At 43.7% G+C, this 15,911-nt stretch overlaps 1 protein-coding gene across 1 annotated transcript in view; it reads right to left on the reverse strand.

Moving 5' to 3' along the window:
- Window positions 1-15,911, reverse strand: part of ncf4 (neutrophil cytosolic factor 4) — a gene marked incomplete at its 3' end in the record, with an annotated part of 56,197 nt that overhangs the window by 32,484 nt on the left and 7,802 nt on the right. The window contains exons 4-6 of the mRNA XM_080721693.1: window positions 11,182-11,252; window positions 8,969-9,096; window positions 3,857-3,911 (exon numbers count right to left, since the gene is read on the reverse strand). Of these exons, the coding sequence (XP_080577819.1) occupies window positions 3,857-3,911; window positions 8,969-9,096; window positions 11,182-11,252 (254 nt within the window). The remainder of the gene's footprint in view (window positions 1-3,856; window positions 3,912-8,968; window positions 9,097-11,181; window positions 11,253-15,911) is intronic.

The raw sequence follows: 15,911 nt of genomic DNA on the forward strand, positions 1-15,911 counted from the left end.
AGCCTGGGTATAAAATATGGCTAAAGTATGTTTTGTGATATTATAATGTACTGTATATCTGCAAAGTAACTAGTAACTAATTGTTCAAATAAATGTAGTGGAGTAAAAGTACAATATTTGGATCCCAGATGTAGTGGAGTAGAAGTGAAAGTATTGGAAATTGGAAATACTCAATTAAAGTACAAATACCTCAAAATTGTTACTTTACACTACTGGGCATGAGATGGTTTTTCACTGCGGCGCATCACTACACAGTAAAATCTAAATCTGTGATCATTTATGTATCCATTTGTAACTCTCAGAGTTAAACTGGTAAATAGTGAACACGCTGTTCCCCAACAGTGATGTGTTGTTGTTAGTCCCACCGCTGGGACAGCCAGTGATTGGTGAGTGTCGGCGTTCAAATATTCAGAGCACTGCGCTCTGGGAGTGAAAAGCTGGGTGCAAGCGCCTGAACAATGGTGATATAACAATGACGGAGGAAGTCATTGCAACATGGGACGGTTGCAGCGTGTTTGGTACTCTAGAGTCTAGACAGTCTAACACTTACATGTAACAAAACGGCTAATAATCATGTTCATACATGGGAGGAATTAACGTTCATAAGAATGAATTTAAAGCAATTAGAATGGCAATGTTAGTTAACAAGTATCCCCTCTGACCATTTGAAAATTATCTCATGATCACCCTGAAATTGGAGCTGATTCTCAGAGCGTATTTCCGAATGCACCCAGTATGTACACACACTGTTAATGGTATGATCTTAAAATTGATCCTACGAAAGAACAAACGCATCACCCAGCTCTGCAGATAACGATGTAGAAAATGGAAGAGTTTATTGAAAGACTTCACTAACTAAAAACTGGGTGGACAAACCAGTGACCCTCTTGGAGGTGCAAGAACCGGCGAAAGGAACTTAGGCTTTTGGCATTGCCATTTTTCATTTTTGAGACAATGTCTTCATTTTGTTCATGAGATTCTGCCAAACTTTGTTTGGGCAATAAGAATGCCGCAGTCTTTAGTGTCCTTGTATGTAAGGTGTAGTGCTGGAAGACAACAATCACTTTCAGCTGTCTGGGAGTGGTGGACCCAGGGGTGTCACAAGGAGGGGAACGTGGGACTGAGTTACTAGGGCCCAAGGTGGAGGGGCCTTCTTTAGCTATTAAGTTGTGAAAATGTGTGCAAATCTTTGAATATATTTATATTTTTTAAGCGAACATTTAGCTTCTGGGGGGTCCCAGGAATTAAATATTTTGAGATGGGGGTCCGTGGCCAAATAGATATCATTTTGGGGGTCCTTCACATGAAAAGGTTTGAGCACCACTTCAAAAAACCTTAGAAGAATTTGAAATATTCAAAGACGTGCACACATTTTCAAGATTTTTCAAAAATGGCAGATCTACAAGCTCGCAGAGCGGCACTCTGTGCTTGTATATCTGCTATTTTTCAATAGTAAAAGCACAAAATAATGAAGAACATTCATGGGAGGCCCATGGTGAATCCTTGTACCCAGGGCCCAGAATTTGGTGCGACGCCCCCTGAGTGGACCAACCATGGTCTGTGCTAAGTGGAGGAGTGCAGCAGCGTTGTAAGACATAAGACTACAGATAACTCTGCTGTGACAAATGCCTACGGTCTCCAACCATCCGTCAAACCAAAGCAAGCCATTTATCAACGTTCAGATGGAGATAAAAAGGCTGCTTCAACTACTGTAAAAACATACTGTACAGTTGCCAGCACAAAATAAATAAAATAAAACGGGAGAGCCATCAGTGCAAAGCTGATGTTGTGTGGGCAGCCAGGTTTGTGAGTAGAGTTAGCGGATATTTTAAGAGCGAGGGAGGAGAGGAGAGAGAGAGAGAGAGAGAGAGAGAGAGAGGGAGAGAGAGATTGAACACCTTAAAACAACGTTATTACTCTCAGTTAGGTCATAAGACCACAGGATTATGTAATGATGCTGCAACTTTGTGAGTACAGTGTGTGTGTGCGTGTGCGTGTGTGTGTGTGTGTGTGTGTGTGTGTGTGTGCGCGTGTTTGTGCGTGTGTGTGTGTGCATGCGTGTGTGCTTGTGACACCCCCAGGGCACTCAGAAAGCCTCGGAAATTACAGATGCGGTGTTGTCATCCCTCTACATTTTACTTTCTGTGTTGTTACAGACAGCGCTAATAGGAACAGTGATGCGAGGCGAACATTCCTTTGTTTGTCACTTTCCAGCAATACCAATTCAGTGATGTATTATTAGTATAGTCATCTTTATCACACGAATGCACACACATACATACAGACAGACTATTTTCTCAGGGACCCTGTAGTTAAAACAACCACGGAATACTGTATATCGTCACCGTCGGGCAGAAACCTCGTATCTCCAAGTTTCAAATTTTTTTAACTTTTTTCACAAAGCAAAGCCCTGCTTCATCATACAAGGCCGTCGCACAAAGGTAGTGAAAACAGCAGATCTACAAGCAGGCGTTGTGTGCTTGTAGATCTGCTGTTTTCACTCGTTTAAGTTATTTTAATAACGATAATGCAAAACGAAGAGTTTTGGACATACAAGGTTTCCACCCGACAAAGACGATATTTGTTTTTTTCTTTCGTTTTTTTTTTTTTTACAGCACCAGAACAGCGCACGTGAACAGAATAAAAATGAATAGAAGAGGAAGGGAACGAGGGATGAAAAATGACCCTCACCTCCAATAAATGAAAGAGGGGGGGGGGGGGGAGTAAAGGACAGTGCCCGTCACTAGGGATGGGACGATAAGCCATATCATCGTTTATCGCGATAAAAAACACTCACGATAACCTCCGTCATGCACTGGGATCAATTCTCCTTTTATTTGCCGAGCTGCATATCCGGTACCACTTATACTCTCTGTTATTGGTAAAAGATGTCTTATAATATACGTACTTGATACAGTCTTTTCTTCACTCTCTATCAAATGTCTTTGCCCAAAAAAATGCCGATCTACAAGCTCACAACGCGTCGCGACGCGTTGTGAGCTTGTAGATCGGCTATTTTTTGGCCAGTGTTCCCGCCCCCGGGATAATGGATTTTGATTATCGCGACAATATCGTAAATCGCGATTTCTTTTGTCACAATAATCGTGATATGACATTTTCATATCGTCCCATCCCTACCCATCACGTTAAGGGAGAGAGAGAGGAGCGCGGGGGGAGAGGAGAGGAATGGAGGCGGGGTGGGGGGCGGAGGGGGGGGGGGGCAGGGTAAGGAGGTGAAGACATGAGGGAGGGAGCGTATGATGAGATATTGTAGAGGGAGACATGCAGGAGTAAAGAGATTAGAGGTCATCTGATATGGATGTCTCAATGCCAATACCATTTCCCCATATTTTGGGCCAGGTAACAGTACGGGTCGATTCTCTCCCTCAAAGATTCCAACGTTCCAAAGCAGCATATCGTCGTTGTCGGATGAAAACCTTGTATGTCCAAAGCCGTTCGTTTTGCATTTATCAGTTTAAAAATGATTAAACTAGTGAAAACAGCAGATCTACAAGCACACAACGCCTCGCACCGCGAGGCGTTGTGTGCTTGTAGATCTGCTGTTTTCACTACTTTTGTGCGACGGCCTTGTATGACGAAGCTGGGCTTTACTTTGCGAAAGAACATACAAATTTGAAACTTGGAGATACGAGGTTTCCACCCGACAACGACGATATTTACAAGCTGACGTGTCGAAACACAATGCGTTGTGAGCTTTTAGATCTGCTAATTCTGCAAATAACTGTTTCCAACCGCTTTGTTTTTTGTGTGTGTCTATCAAGACCACGTGGTTGTGGAAAGTGTGATGTGATGTATTTTGCGTCATTCCAAAATCAAATGTTTAATTTTTATCTACCTCAGCCCTGGGGGAATTGAATTGGTCCATCTTCGGTTTGACATCTGGTGCTTTCCTGAAAGAGAGAGAGAGAGAGAGAGAGAGAGAGAGAGAGAGAGAGAGAGAGAGAGAGAGAGAGAGAGAGAGAGAGAGAGAGGTCATGTACCGGAGGGTTGTTCAAAAGAGAAACTAGAAAGGTACAAATGTCCACCAGAGGCATGCCCTAATAATGATACTCATACTGTCTGATGAAGTAATGTCAAAGTGAATCTCTCTTGTGTGCGTGCGTGCGTAGCAGAGCGGCTCCGAGCCTCTGCCTGAAGACCAAAAGGCTAATATCTCCCCTGGCCAAGGGGGAATTCTCCTTTAGGCTGGCGGATTGGTGCCGTGTACCGTACGTGGCGTGACCGGTTCAGGTTTCCCGGTGGGGGGGATCGGTCAAAGTGGGGTGAGTGTAGCAGAGTGGATCAGATCCTCTACCTATACCTCAGGGGTCTTCAACGTTTTCAGGACCACAAGGACCCCTTAGTTGAGGGAGAGATGAAGCAGGGACCCCCACAACCTGTTCATAGATTCCATATAGTTTCATCGTTTGACAGCACTATCATCAGTGTATTTTGGATTCACGTTAATTTGTGTTTTCAGATATTTAACCACTTGAACCATCATAAACTTGACCTTTCACTCTGTACTTAGTCTGTACTTTTTCCCCTCTACACTAAACCTCTTTGCCAAAAATAGCCAATCTACAAGCTCACAACGCCTCGCAGCGCGAGGCTTTGTGAGCTTGTAGATCTGCTATTTTTGGCTAAAGTTCTCAGAATATGGACGCTAGTGTTCAAGTAGTCAACATAAAAAAGGAGAGGACCCCATGTAGTAACTCTGAGGACCCCTTAGGGGTCCCGGACCCCCTGTTGAAGACCTCTGCTCTAACTGAAGACCAAAAGGCTAATATCTCCCCTGGGCCAAGGAGGTGTTCTCCTTTAGCTTATAGCGGTTAAGATGTTTGACTTCAGTGTCCCTTCCCGCGCGGCAGACCAGAATTTGAAACCAGGATGGTTGGCCAGGTTACAGACCTCCACCTGGCGGGGATAGTTAAAGGAGGGTTACTCAGTTCCTGATTTTGCATACGGCCATTTCTTTATCCACAACTTTCCAACGTCCCATCGTGCATTGCGCAGAAGGCGAGCGGCATTTCCGGCGTCGCAGCCGAGTGTGATCTACAAGCACACAAGGGTTGCATCTGCGACACGACGTGAGCTTGTATGGAGACAGCCCTCTATTCAGAAACACCCCTACTTAGAAACACCCCTATTCAGAAATACCCGGCACTGAGGTTAGGGTTAGGGTTTAGGTTAGAGTTAGGTGACACTAGGGCATTCACCAAATAATCGAGTATCAAAGTCACTATTCGACGTTGTCCACCGAAGTTTTTTTTTTCTCTTTAAAAAATATATAGTTTATAAAGCTTGGCTAGATAGGAAGTCATAGGAATGAGTTGTCAATGCCCCTGGTGGATGAATTTGTTAATGCTCTATACCAGGGCTTCTCAAACCTTTTTAGGCTGTGACCCCCAAAATAAACATATTTGAACTGGGGACCCCCACCCTGACAAGCACTTGGAATTGTAGGTATTACATTTAATGTGACTCGGTTCCACAGAGTGGTCACAACGCCTCGCCTCGCAATGCAAGGCGTTGTGAGCATGTAGATCGGCTATTTTCACAATGTTCGCCTCTTGCTTACTTAATATTTGACAGTTTGGCCAGTCCTGTCGAATATTCGACTATTCGAATACTTTGAGGTCGAATAATTCGAATACTAAAAATCACTATTCGTGAATGCCCTAGGTGACACCTAACCCATGTATGTCTGCTGTTAACCGGAAGTGTCCCGCAGATAATGCTACAGTAAAGTCTTGCGGAAACAGGTGGATAGGGCTGCTTGGTTTCGTTGCACCAGCGAGTCTACTTTTGTACGAGTATGAATAACGGCAGGTCAGCCGCAACATGAGGAGAGGATGTAGAGAGTTATCATCACTTCCTCTTGCGAGAGTCCCTGTGTTTACCACGAGACCCGATGTGGTAAACGAGGCACACCTGAACACTGACAAGACTTGATTTTTAAAATAGAGACAAGAAATAGAGGAGAAGGAGAACGGATTTGACCACTTAAACCCTATATACTTCAGTTGACAGGGGTCCCCCATGAGGTCTGGAGGGGGGTTCCAGGTGGTCCCCAGCTAAATGATGGAGAGTTGGTAACCAAATGGACCCTTATAGATCTCTAACTCTCGAGGGTTAAATTATTGTTAAACATTATGCATTACTTAAGTCTACACAATTAGAGAATGTAGAAGAATTGTTATTTTGGTCAACGTTTTGCCTGTTATCTCTCCTATGGCATCACATCAATACAGAATGGAGGAATTGTGGACAAAATCTCATTATAACAAAATATTCTTCGGGCTGAGTGGCTAAACCTCATCAAATGTTGGCCCGTGGCTCAAAATGCCGAATAAATAATGGTCACTGACATGAAAAGGTTTGAAAACCACTGCTCTACACCAAATATTTGCCTACTATTATGACATGGCCAGAATAGGGACGCTACGGGGCTGAAGTGGTTAACTTTGTAAAGCAGGTTTTGGGGCAGATTCAGACGTTTGACATTGCAGTTATAGTATGTGTTCAGCACACAGGTTGAGCCATCAGGATGTCCTTGGACACCAATGAGGAAGTACAGTGATTTGGGTAGTCTCTACTATTGAATGAGTAATGAATGAGTGATGCAGACAGGCCAATATGAGTAGTGAATGAGTAGCACTAATGCACTTTATCTTGTTTGTTTAAAGGTGTTGCATACTTCTTATTCCTTTTTACAATTGATGCACTGAGCCGATATGGTGATTGTACCCATGTCTTACTCCGTACTGTCATGTATGTGGTTGTTTTATTTCTGTGTGGCTTGTGAACAATAAATTCCAATGCATTGCATTTTAATGTAAATTTTTATGCAAATGGCGAAATAAACTTTGATAAACTTGAAGGAGCGCACAGACAAAGGGCAGTGTCGATGTGGCCAAGAGAAACTGTACTGTACTTCAGTGCCCGTAGTGGAGTAACAGAGTAAGTAACCAATAAATGAGTCAAGTTGTTGGAGTGAGAAAAGTAGCTGGCGCTGAATAGGGGATGGACTTATTTTACACTCTACAAGGCTAGCCAAGTAGTTAGAAACTCCCACTCAAGTAGAGTGGACACTGGACAGATAATCATTAAGCATACCTTCAGTTTAGTGTAGCGTTAGGAGCTGATACTGTGGTGTTTTCATAAAGGAGGACTATTGGTTCTACATTTTCCATGGTGGTGAAGGCACGTAATAAAAGCACACCACTATAGAAAATATACTTCCTCTCGGGTTTTTTACTCAGATTGAATAGAATCACTATTTCAGAGAGACAAGCTAACGGAAATAACATCATTGTTAAATACTGTGCTTTTGTGACTTATCGGTTATCTAACTTTACAGTATGTATTGTATCCAGACATGGGTGAGAGTGCTAAGTCTGTTTTGATTAAAATGTTTGATTGTCCTTTAGCCAGGCTGCAGCGAAAAAGGGTAGGTATTTATGTTTCTACAGTTTGTCTGGTCAGACTATCAGAAAACAGTAATCCATAGAAGAAGAAAACAAATCTTGGATCTATTTGTAGAATGCGGTCTGGAAGAGCATTATTTCCAAAGAACAACAATGAATGTGGTGGAATTTAGAAATAGAATCCGTGCAAAATGCATTCAGTCCTGGGCAGAAGAAATCTGGCAGAAGCCCAAATTAAGAACCTATTGTCTTGTGAAAAATATATTTTGTATAATTTACCTAAAAGCCAGAGGTCACTCTGTGCACAAATAAGATGTGGCATTCTGCCTTTACACATTGAAACAGGAAGAAAGCAGAGGAAGAAAGAATATGTGAATACTGTGATCTGGGTGAGGTAGAGAACGAAATAAATTTTATTTTATTTTGTCCTCTGTATCATGACTTGAGAGAACGTTTATTTAAAAAAGTTCATAACCCTGATGTCAACTTAATAGATTTTTTTATCGTGGCATAGGAGGAGAAGGTGGTTTATAGTTAAATTTAAATGTTGACCTTTATGCCATGTGCAGGCCATATGACGTGATGTATTCTTTGTATTTAGCTGTTGGCGGAATTTGCACTGGAATGTCTGTGTTTGATTACATGTACAGTATGTATTTGATGTGTCTGATAATCCCATATGGGATGGGTCAAATATTTGTCCAGACACGGAAATAAAATATTCATTCATTCATTCATATAAATCATCTCTAACAAACCTCCATTTATTTCCAGTATAAAATGATGGTTTAATATTTAAAAAATATATACATTTCTTGTGTGCACAAGAAATGTGTTGCTGGTCGGTCCAGTGGCTTGCGAGATTAGCCCCAGAATCACACACAGACTCTAGGGGAACACACGCCGGCTGCGGACAGGCTGCCGGACATTTTCACCGCACGCCTGGAAATAGAACAGTGGCGGGAGCGGCGGGGGTTCATTGGTAGGTTCATTGAAAATAATGGGGGCGGCTGTTTTGACGCTCGCCTTCCGCAGACGGTGTGTCCTAGACCTAGACAGACCTAGACGGCTCAGATCTGATTAAAGGAGAAACATTGAACTGGTCATAGGAATAATCCGATTTCATTTGTGACAGCCGACAGTCCCACCTGTCGCTACGTAGGAATATCCATCTTGCCCTGGTACGGGAAGATGTGATACTTGCACAATGCACTTACAAGAATAGACACTGAACCATGTGACGTTCTTGTTGCAAAATGCTATCTAACCACCAGGTCACCCTGCTGCCCTGCTTTTGAGCATGCTGCTACACCCCGCATAGCGTCAGCGCCGTGCTGCGTACGAGGCCGCCATTCTCTGCCACACCAAATCTCTCCTCCCCCGCATAATGCCATATGCATCTCCATCTGTCACTACACGGGCCATAATAAGTTGTCTGCCACGGAACACGCGGCCTTTTCCCTGTGCTGTCAGGGGGGTTCGGGTAGCGGCCTGCCCTCCTCGTGCCAGTTAGTGTGTGCAGCATGCGTGGTTCTTACACTTTGCGCGTGGGCGGGCGGAGGCGCCTGAGGGCTTGCGGACGGTGCTGGCTGTCCAGGTCCGTCTGGTAGAAGAATAGTCTGAGAGTCTCGTCCAGCACCACCCTGGTGGGAAGGCTCAGCAACCTCTGGGGGAGAGAGAGAAGACGGGGAGACAGAGAGACAGAAAGATGAAAGGCAGTAAGGGAACGAGAGAGGGTTAGAGTCGAAGAAAGAGAAGGTGGTAGTCGGGTATTATTGGGGAGAAACAGAGGGAGGGGTACAGAGGGAGGTTAAGAGAGAGTTGATGAAAGGAAGAGTGAAATACATAAAGAAGTGGTTGACAGATGGAAGGATAAGGAAAGGAGAGGACCATGGACAGTAAAAGCGGAGAGGAACGATCGATCCAGCAAAAAAGAAGAAAATAACAAAAAGAGAGAAGCAGAGCTAGGAACACATTTTCATGTATTTTTGGAGTGAGTGAGTGAGTGAGTGAGTGAGTGAGCAGGCACGTGCACACATAGACATCAAAGGGGGCTTGAGCCCCTGCCCTTTTATCCATCTGTAAAAAGTGCCCTCTCCAGATGGTTTTTACTATGGTGAAAGAAATGCAAATGCCCCAAGAGAATTGCCCTCTCTATGTAGAAATCCATGCCATACGCCACATCACCAGTATTGACCTGATTATGCTTAGTTTAATGTGGTATCAAGCTGCGACGCGTTGTGAGCTCGGAGGTCTGATATTTTCGATATTTTCACCAAAAGGCCCTTTTAGAAATGTCAGCCCCCGCCTCCCTAAAATTCTCTGCACGTCCCTGTGAGTGAGTGAGTGAGTGAGTGAGTGAGTGAGTGAGTGAGTGAGTGAGGAGCTAGACCACTGAATCACCCCCATCAGTGATGGAGCAAGGCTTAAACATGTCAAGCCGTCCAACGGGCTACACTGTACAGTGCTGTACATGTCAGACACCCAATGTGGGTGCAGGCAGCATGCAGAGAGAAGAGTGGCAACGCCTACACACTTTTGCTCAGATCTGCAAACTACTATACTGAAATATCCCAGCCGATGCTCATCCACCCACTCTATATCACTCAGCCCACCAGCAGGTTGAGACCGTTGTTGCTGTGCATTACAGAATCTATCAGCCACACCAAGTAATGGTTCCTGAACCACTTTCACGCTACCTTAACCCATTTAGACATGAGGCCAGATTCTACAAAATGTCTTCTACATCAGGGGTGTCAATGGGGCTTTTAAGCCGTGACATCATTTTGTAGTGAGACCTCCAAGCAGATTTATTGTCGATATCTGTCCCTCGCTATTTCAACAGATCCAAGACAAAAATAACGACCAAAGTATAATTCTACCACTTTCCTTTCAACAACAAAGAGAAGAAAAATTTGTAAATAGTAAAAATAGTAAAAAGATTCGCTTTTTTGGGGGGCAAAATTTCTCCTCTGCCTACAAAATGATTTCAGACTTGTATGCAGCTGCCATACCCTGGATCCAGGGGGAAAAAATAAAAGTTACTTTTAAATATAAATCCATGAATGTCCCTTTGTCTATCTGTTCTGGTTATTATGTTGTTAAATTACAGTAAAATAACTACAAATGCAACATTTAACAAAATGGTCACTTTAACAAGGTATTAGAATTATATTCTTCACTCTTGTATTCTCCCCATCTTGACAACATGGTACATGCAAGACACCAGTCATGTTGCCATACCTTAGCTTTTTCTGAACTGACGCCGCTGTTCTAGATCCTTCTATTAATGTTTCTATGATCAGTGGTTCTCAAACTTTTTCATGTCAAAGACCCCCAAAATGATGTATTTGGCCACAGACCCCCATTTGAAAATATGTTGTTCCAGGGAACCCCCTATAGAAGCAAACACATTTTCAGGATTTAAAAAAAATGGCAGATCTACAATCTCATAGCGCGGCACTCGGTGCTGCGCTATGAACTTGTATATCTGCTATTTTTGTATAGCCAATGTATTTATAAAATAATGGGTGAAATGTAAAGTAAAGTGCTTTCCAGGTCTTGGATGAGCAAAAATAGCCGATCTACAAGCTCACAACGCGTCACGATGTTCTGCATTGTGAGCTTGCAGATCGGCTAATTTCACTATTCGCTGTCTGAGAAAGCACATACTGTAGGTGGTTACAGTAAGTGGTTAAAACAGCGTAATGTATTGTGTCTAACTAAAAAAGCAAAAATAAAAAAGCCTTACCTTCATATAAGTGTTCAGACCAGGAATTCTGCTTTCTGCAATCTCATGTTTGTTGCCAAGGTAAACTTTGCCTAAAACAAAGACACATTGTTCAACCGTTGCAGAGCTGCGAATCTACTGTAGGCTCAAAGAAATACTTGAATTGAATAGGGTTTTACACTGGGTTTCATGGAGCAAAGGTTAAAATCGTCGTTGTCGGGTGAAAACCCTGTATTTCCAAAACCATTCATTTTGCATTTATCATTTAATAAAATATTTAAACGAGTGAAAACGGCCGATCTACAAGCACACAACGCCTCGCACCGCGAGGCGTTGTGTGCTTGTAGATCTGCTGTTTTCACTACTTTTGTGCGACCGCCTTGTATGATGAAGCAGGGCTTCACTTTACGAAAGAACGTACAAATTTGAAACTTGGAGATACAAGGTTTCGGCTCGACAACATTATTCCCCCTCATTTACGGTAGATGTAATATCGCTGCTGTCAGGTGGAAATCATTCATTTTAAAGTTGAAACGTGGAGATACGAGGTTTCTGCGCAACAGCAACGATGTACTTTCACGTAGAGTATTATCCGTACAACAAGTGAAGGAATACCTGTCCTCCCTAAGCTTTACATGTGGCACACTTAAAGCGGAACTGGGTTATGTATGTTAGGGATGGTTGCCCGAACGAGGCCTGTTTTCCCATTGAAAATCTGCTGAAAGTGTGTCATCCTACTTGGAGCCAGATTCAATGTGTGTTCACTGTGTGGGCATTGCTTCTTGCCTCACACTGACACTGATGTATCACTACTATTACGGTTATTATTAGCCTGCCTGCTTAGAAAAGAAAAGCCACATAAAAGGTTCCTGATTCATATTCATTATGTATGGGAAAACCAATCAATATTTGTTTTGCGATAACCTGCTGCTCCGTTCCAAACAAAACCTTTGTTGGTCTGCGAAACCATAAAGACAAGCCGGGTCCATTTAAACTCCAGTGTTATGGGCGTGGCTCCTCGGAGGTGAGGAGACTAGAAGAGGGTCTGTTTGTGTGCATGTGTGTGTGTACGTGTGTTTGAGTGCGTGCGTGCACGCAGATGTTTGCTCCCCAAACATTCCCACACACATATTTAACTTAAAATTTTACCCTGAAAGTCAATGGAGAGGCAAACAACACCATATCTGGAAGTCAGAATGATGTCACAGCAATATAGGACCTCGCAGTGTCAACATGACATCCAAGATCTGCATTGAAGCTGTGCCGTTATCATAGAGTTATTAATATATCTAGAGGACACACTGCCCTGCCCCCAGCTATTCTCATTTCAATGAAAGTTGCTCACCAGTGTTTGAAGCACCCACTCTACTTCGGAAATTTTCACGATTTGAGCACCAAATTTTGGGTGCCCAAATGCGGAAGACTTTGAGCACAGAGTAGGCGGACGGTAGAAGCGTGCATAGTGGCGTTTTAAAAGTGGAAGTATTGCAATCCCAGATTTGACAGTTCTAGGGGCTTGGCCATTATTTGACCCAGCCTTGTTAACCAGGGACGTGCTGGGCCCCTGATTCAGCCTGGGAAAAAGAGTTGGAGAGGCCCTCAGTGACAAGCCAGTGGGCCAATTACATGAATTAGGCCTATATTTCGTTGTTGTTGAGTGGAAAACTTGTATGTCCAAAAAAAATGATTTAAACTAGTGAAAACAGCCGATCTACAAGCACACAACGCCTCGCGGTGCGAGGCGTTGTGTGCTTGTAGATCTGCTGTTTTCACTACTTTTGTGCAAACAGTTAAATTTTTACTTTTGTGCAAACAGTTTAATCTTTTCCTAATGGCCCGGCCTGGACCAGCCGATAATGAAACGGCCGTTCGGGAGTTGTCCCGCTTTTCCCAATGGCCAGCACGTCCCTGTTGTTAACCCTTGTTAACCCGTCCCTATTAGGCTGACAAGGCATTGTGTTGAGGCGCATTGTGAGCTTGTAGATCAGCTCTTCTCGGCAAAGAGATTTGGGGTTAGAGGGAAATACTAGTACACTAAGCTGGGTACCAGCCTGCTATGCTACGTTCCATGGATTTGTTTTGTCACGTCGCTTCTTTGTCTGGCCAGGCTTCTATCTCCGAGGGAGATCGAAAACGAGTGGAAACACTCGCGGCTTCTGATTGGTCTGTGGTGCGGGCCACTGTGGGGCGGGACAAAATACACCACTGTGTATTGGTTGGCTGATGACTTAACTACCCGGCTAACCCTACTCTTATTAGTTTGAACAATATCCAATCAGCAACAACGTCGCCTACGTAACAGGTGAAGTTCGGAAATATGAGTCAAATGGAGGGCTTGCCAAACTGAGAAGGGAAGTGACAAAACAAATCCACGGAACGTAGCGTAACAGGCTACCCAGGCTATTAGCACACTGTTCTGGGGACCACCACTGGTCCAAATGTGCACTATAACTAACATTGTACAATGGGTTACCTCTGGGGCCCCAATCTACACTGTAAAACCCTCAGTAAATGGTGCATTTATATAGCGCTTTTATCCAAGGCGCTTTACAGAGATTGTGCATTACATTCACCCATTCACACACACATTCATACACCAATGGCAGAGGAAACCATGCAAGGCAACATCCTGCTCACCGGGAGACACTAGGGGTTCAGAGTCTTGCTCAAGGACTCTTCGACATTAATACACTGAGGATTGCGTGCGTGGGCTATCTTATTCAGATTGTTGTGTGGATATGTGTTCATATAGCCACAGGGGTGTTGAAAATTACCCATGGCCTTTTCAGCATGGAGATTTATTGTCCTTCTACCCTTGTACAAAGTACAAACATATAAAGGGCTGTGCGCACCATCACAATGCTCTAAATCAGGTCCCGCATTGATTGAGCCGAGGGAGGCCATCTCTGCTGCTGAATCAATTTGGCACAGTCTTAATGACTTTCAAATATAATCTTCATCTTTCTCCCGACACCCAATTTACCTCTCCTCTCATTCAGTCAGTCAGTCAGTCAGTCGCTTGTTGACACAAGAACTCATTCACCCTGTCGCTCTCTCTCTCTCTCTCGCTCTCTCTCTCACACGCACGCACGCACGCACACACACACCCATTGATAAATGTGTGGGGAAAACGTTGTATAGTAATAATTTAGTAATTTAGTACGTTTCTGCTATTAACCAAGTCAAATGGACATGAAAATGTAGGTACCCTCCTGAGTTTGGCATCAAAACAAAATCACTATAATCATAGATCACATTTCTAGCGTGGCTTCCACCACTTCGTCTTCCCCCTGTCTCTGCGGTAGGTTTTTCCCCCAGCCTGTTCTGATGAGAGGTAGCAGTGTGATGATGAGGGCCTTCAGATCTAAATTTAGCCAGCACACAGCCACAAGTATTGTGACATCCCATGTCACCTGCAGACCTTTTCAGAGCATCAGGTTTGAATTCTATCCGTGTTGGGTTCATGGCTTTTCAGACGCAGCATCAGGGCAGAAGGGGTCAGATGCTTGTCTGCTTGACAATAAGAGCCACAGCTCAAGGGAGGGAGAGAACTTTTCATGTGCCAATGTCACAATTTGTTCCTTATTGAAACGCGGCCATTCCCCATAGGGGAGTTTGTGTCTATATACAGTATTTGGTGGCACTGGGAGGTAATGGTGATTATGTCTCCAGGGTACTTTTGGAGGGCCTGACCTTTGAAGGCCACTGGAGTCACCATGAACCAAGCCCGCAATTTGCCCTGTCCCTGGGATGGACAATATCGTCGTTATCGGGTGGAAACCTTGTATCTCCAAAACTGTATTTATCTTTTTAAAAACGATTTAAACTAGTGAAAACAGCCGATCTACAAGCACACAGCGCCTCGCGGTGCGAGGCGTTGTGTGCTTGTAGATCTGCTGTTTTCACTAGTCTTGTGCGACAGTCTTGTATGATGAAGCAGGGCTTTACTTTATGAAAAAACATACACATTTGAAACTTGGAGATGCAAGGTTTCTGCACCACAGTGACGATATAAACTACAGTACAAACATGGCTGCAGAGCTAAGCCTTTATTATTCCGTGCATTGCTTCAGTTTCACATCCAGATTTGTACTGCACTAATTGTTTTTAATCTGGTTATTTCACCAGATTATTTATGAATCATTTGGCAGAGTACAACAGCTTGCTTCCCAGAGAGTGATAGAGATAGAGAGACCTACTTAAGAGTTTGCTAACTGCAAGAAAGGACAACAGAAAGCAGATCAAATGAGTCACTAGATAGAGCAGACAGAGCAAATGAGACCACCAGATACAAATAGCACAGCGTTTTAGAGCCCGACCGATATATCGTTTTTCAATGTATTGGCCCCAATATAAATAGACTGATGACAGTGCTGTCAAACACGTCTACGAATCTATCTATGAAGTCGATAAAAATCTGCATCACACATTTATACAATATGTAGGGGGTCCCTGCTTCATCTCTCTCTCAGCTAAGGGGTCCTTGGCCTGAACACGTTGAAGACCCCTGCCATATAAAGATATGGCGGGGGGGGGGGGGGGGGGTAGAAGAGGCAAAGGACAGAGAACTACAGAGAATACACAGAGAACACATTCTAATGACGAACAGTAGAGGCCTTGTTCTAATCCTGTAGGAATGCACCTGCATAGGTGCCACACCAGTCAAACATCAAACATCTAGCTCTGGCAGTGTTCCAACTACATCTGTATGTACATACGTCAGAGATTCCTCTGCTATACCAGGCTGTAGC

Source organism: Nannobrachium achirus (genome assembly GCF_963921795.1).
Source record: "Nannobrachium achirus genome assembly, chromosome: 3".
Lineage (NCBI taxonomy): Eukaryota > Metazoa > Chordata > Actinopteri > Myctophiformes > Myctophidae > Nannobrachium > Nannobrachium achirus.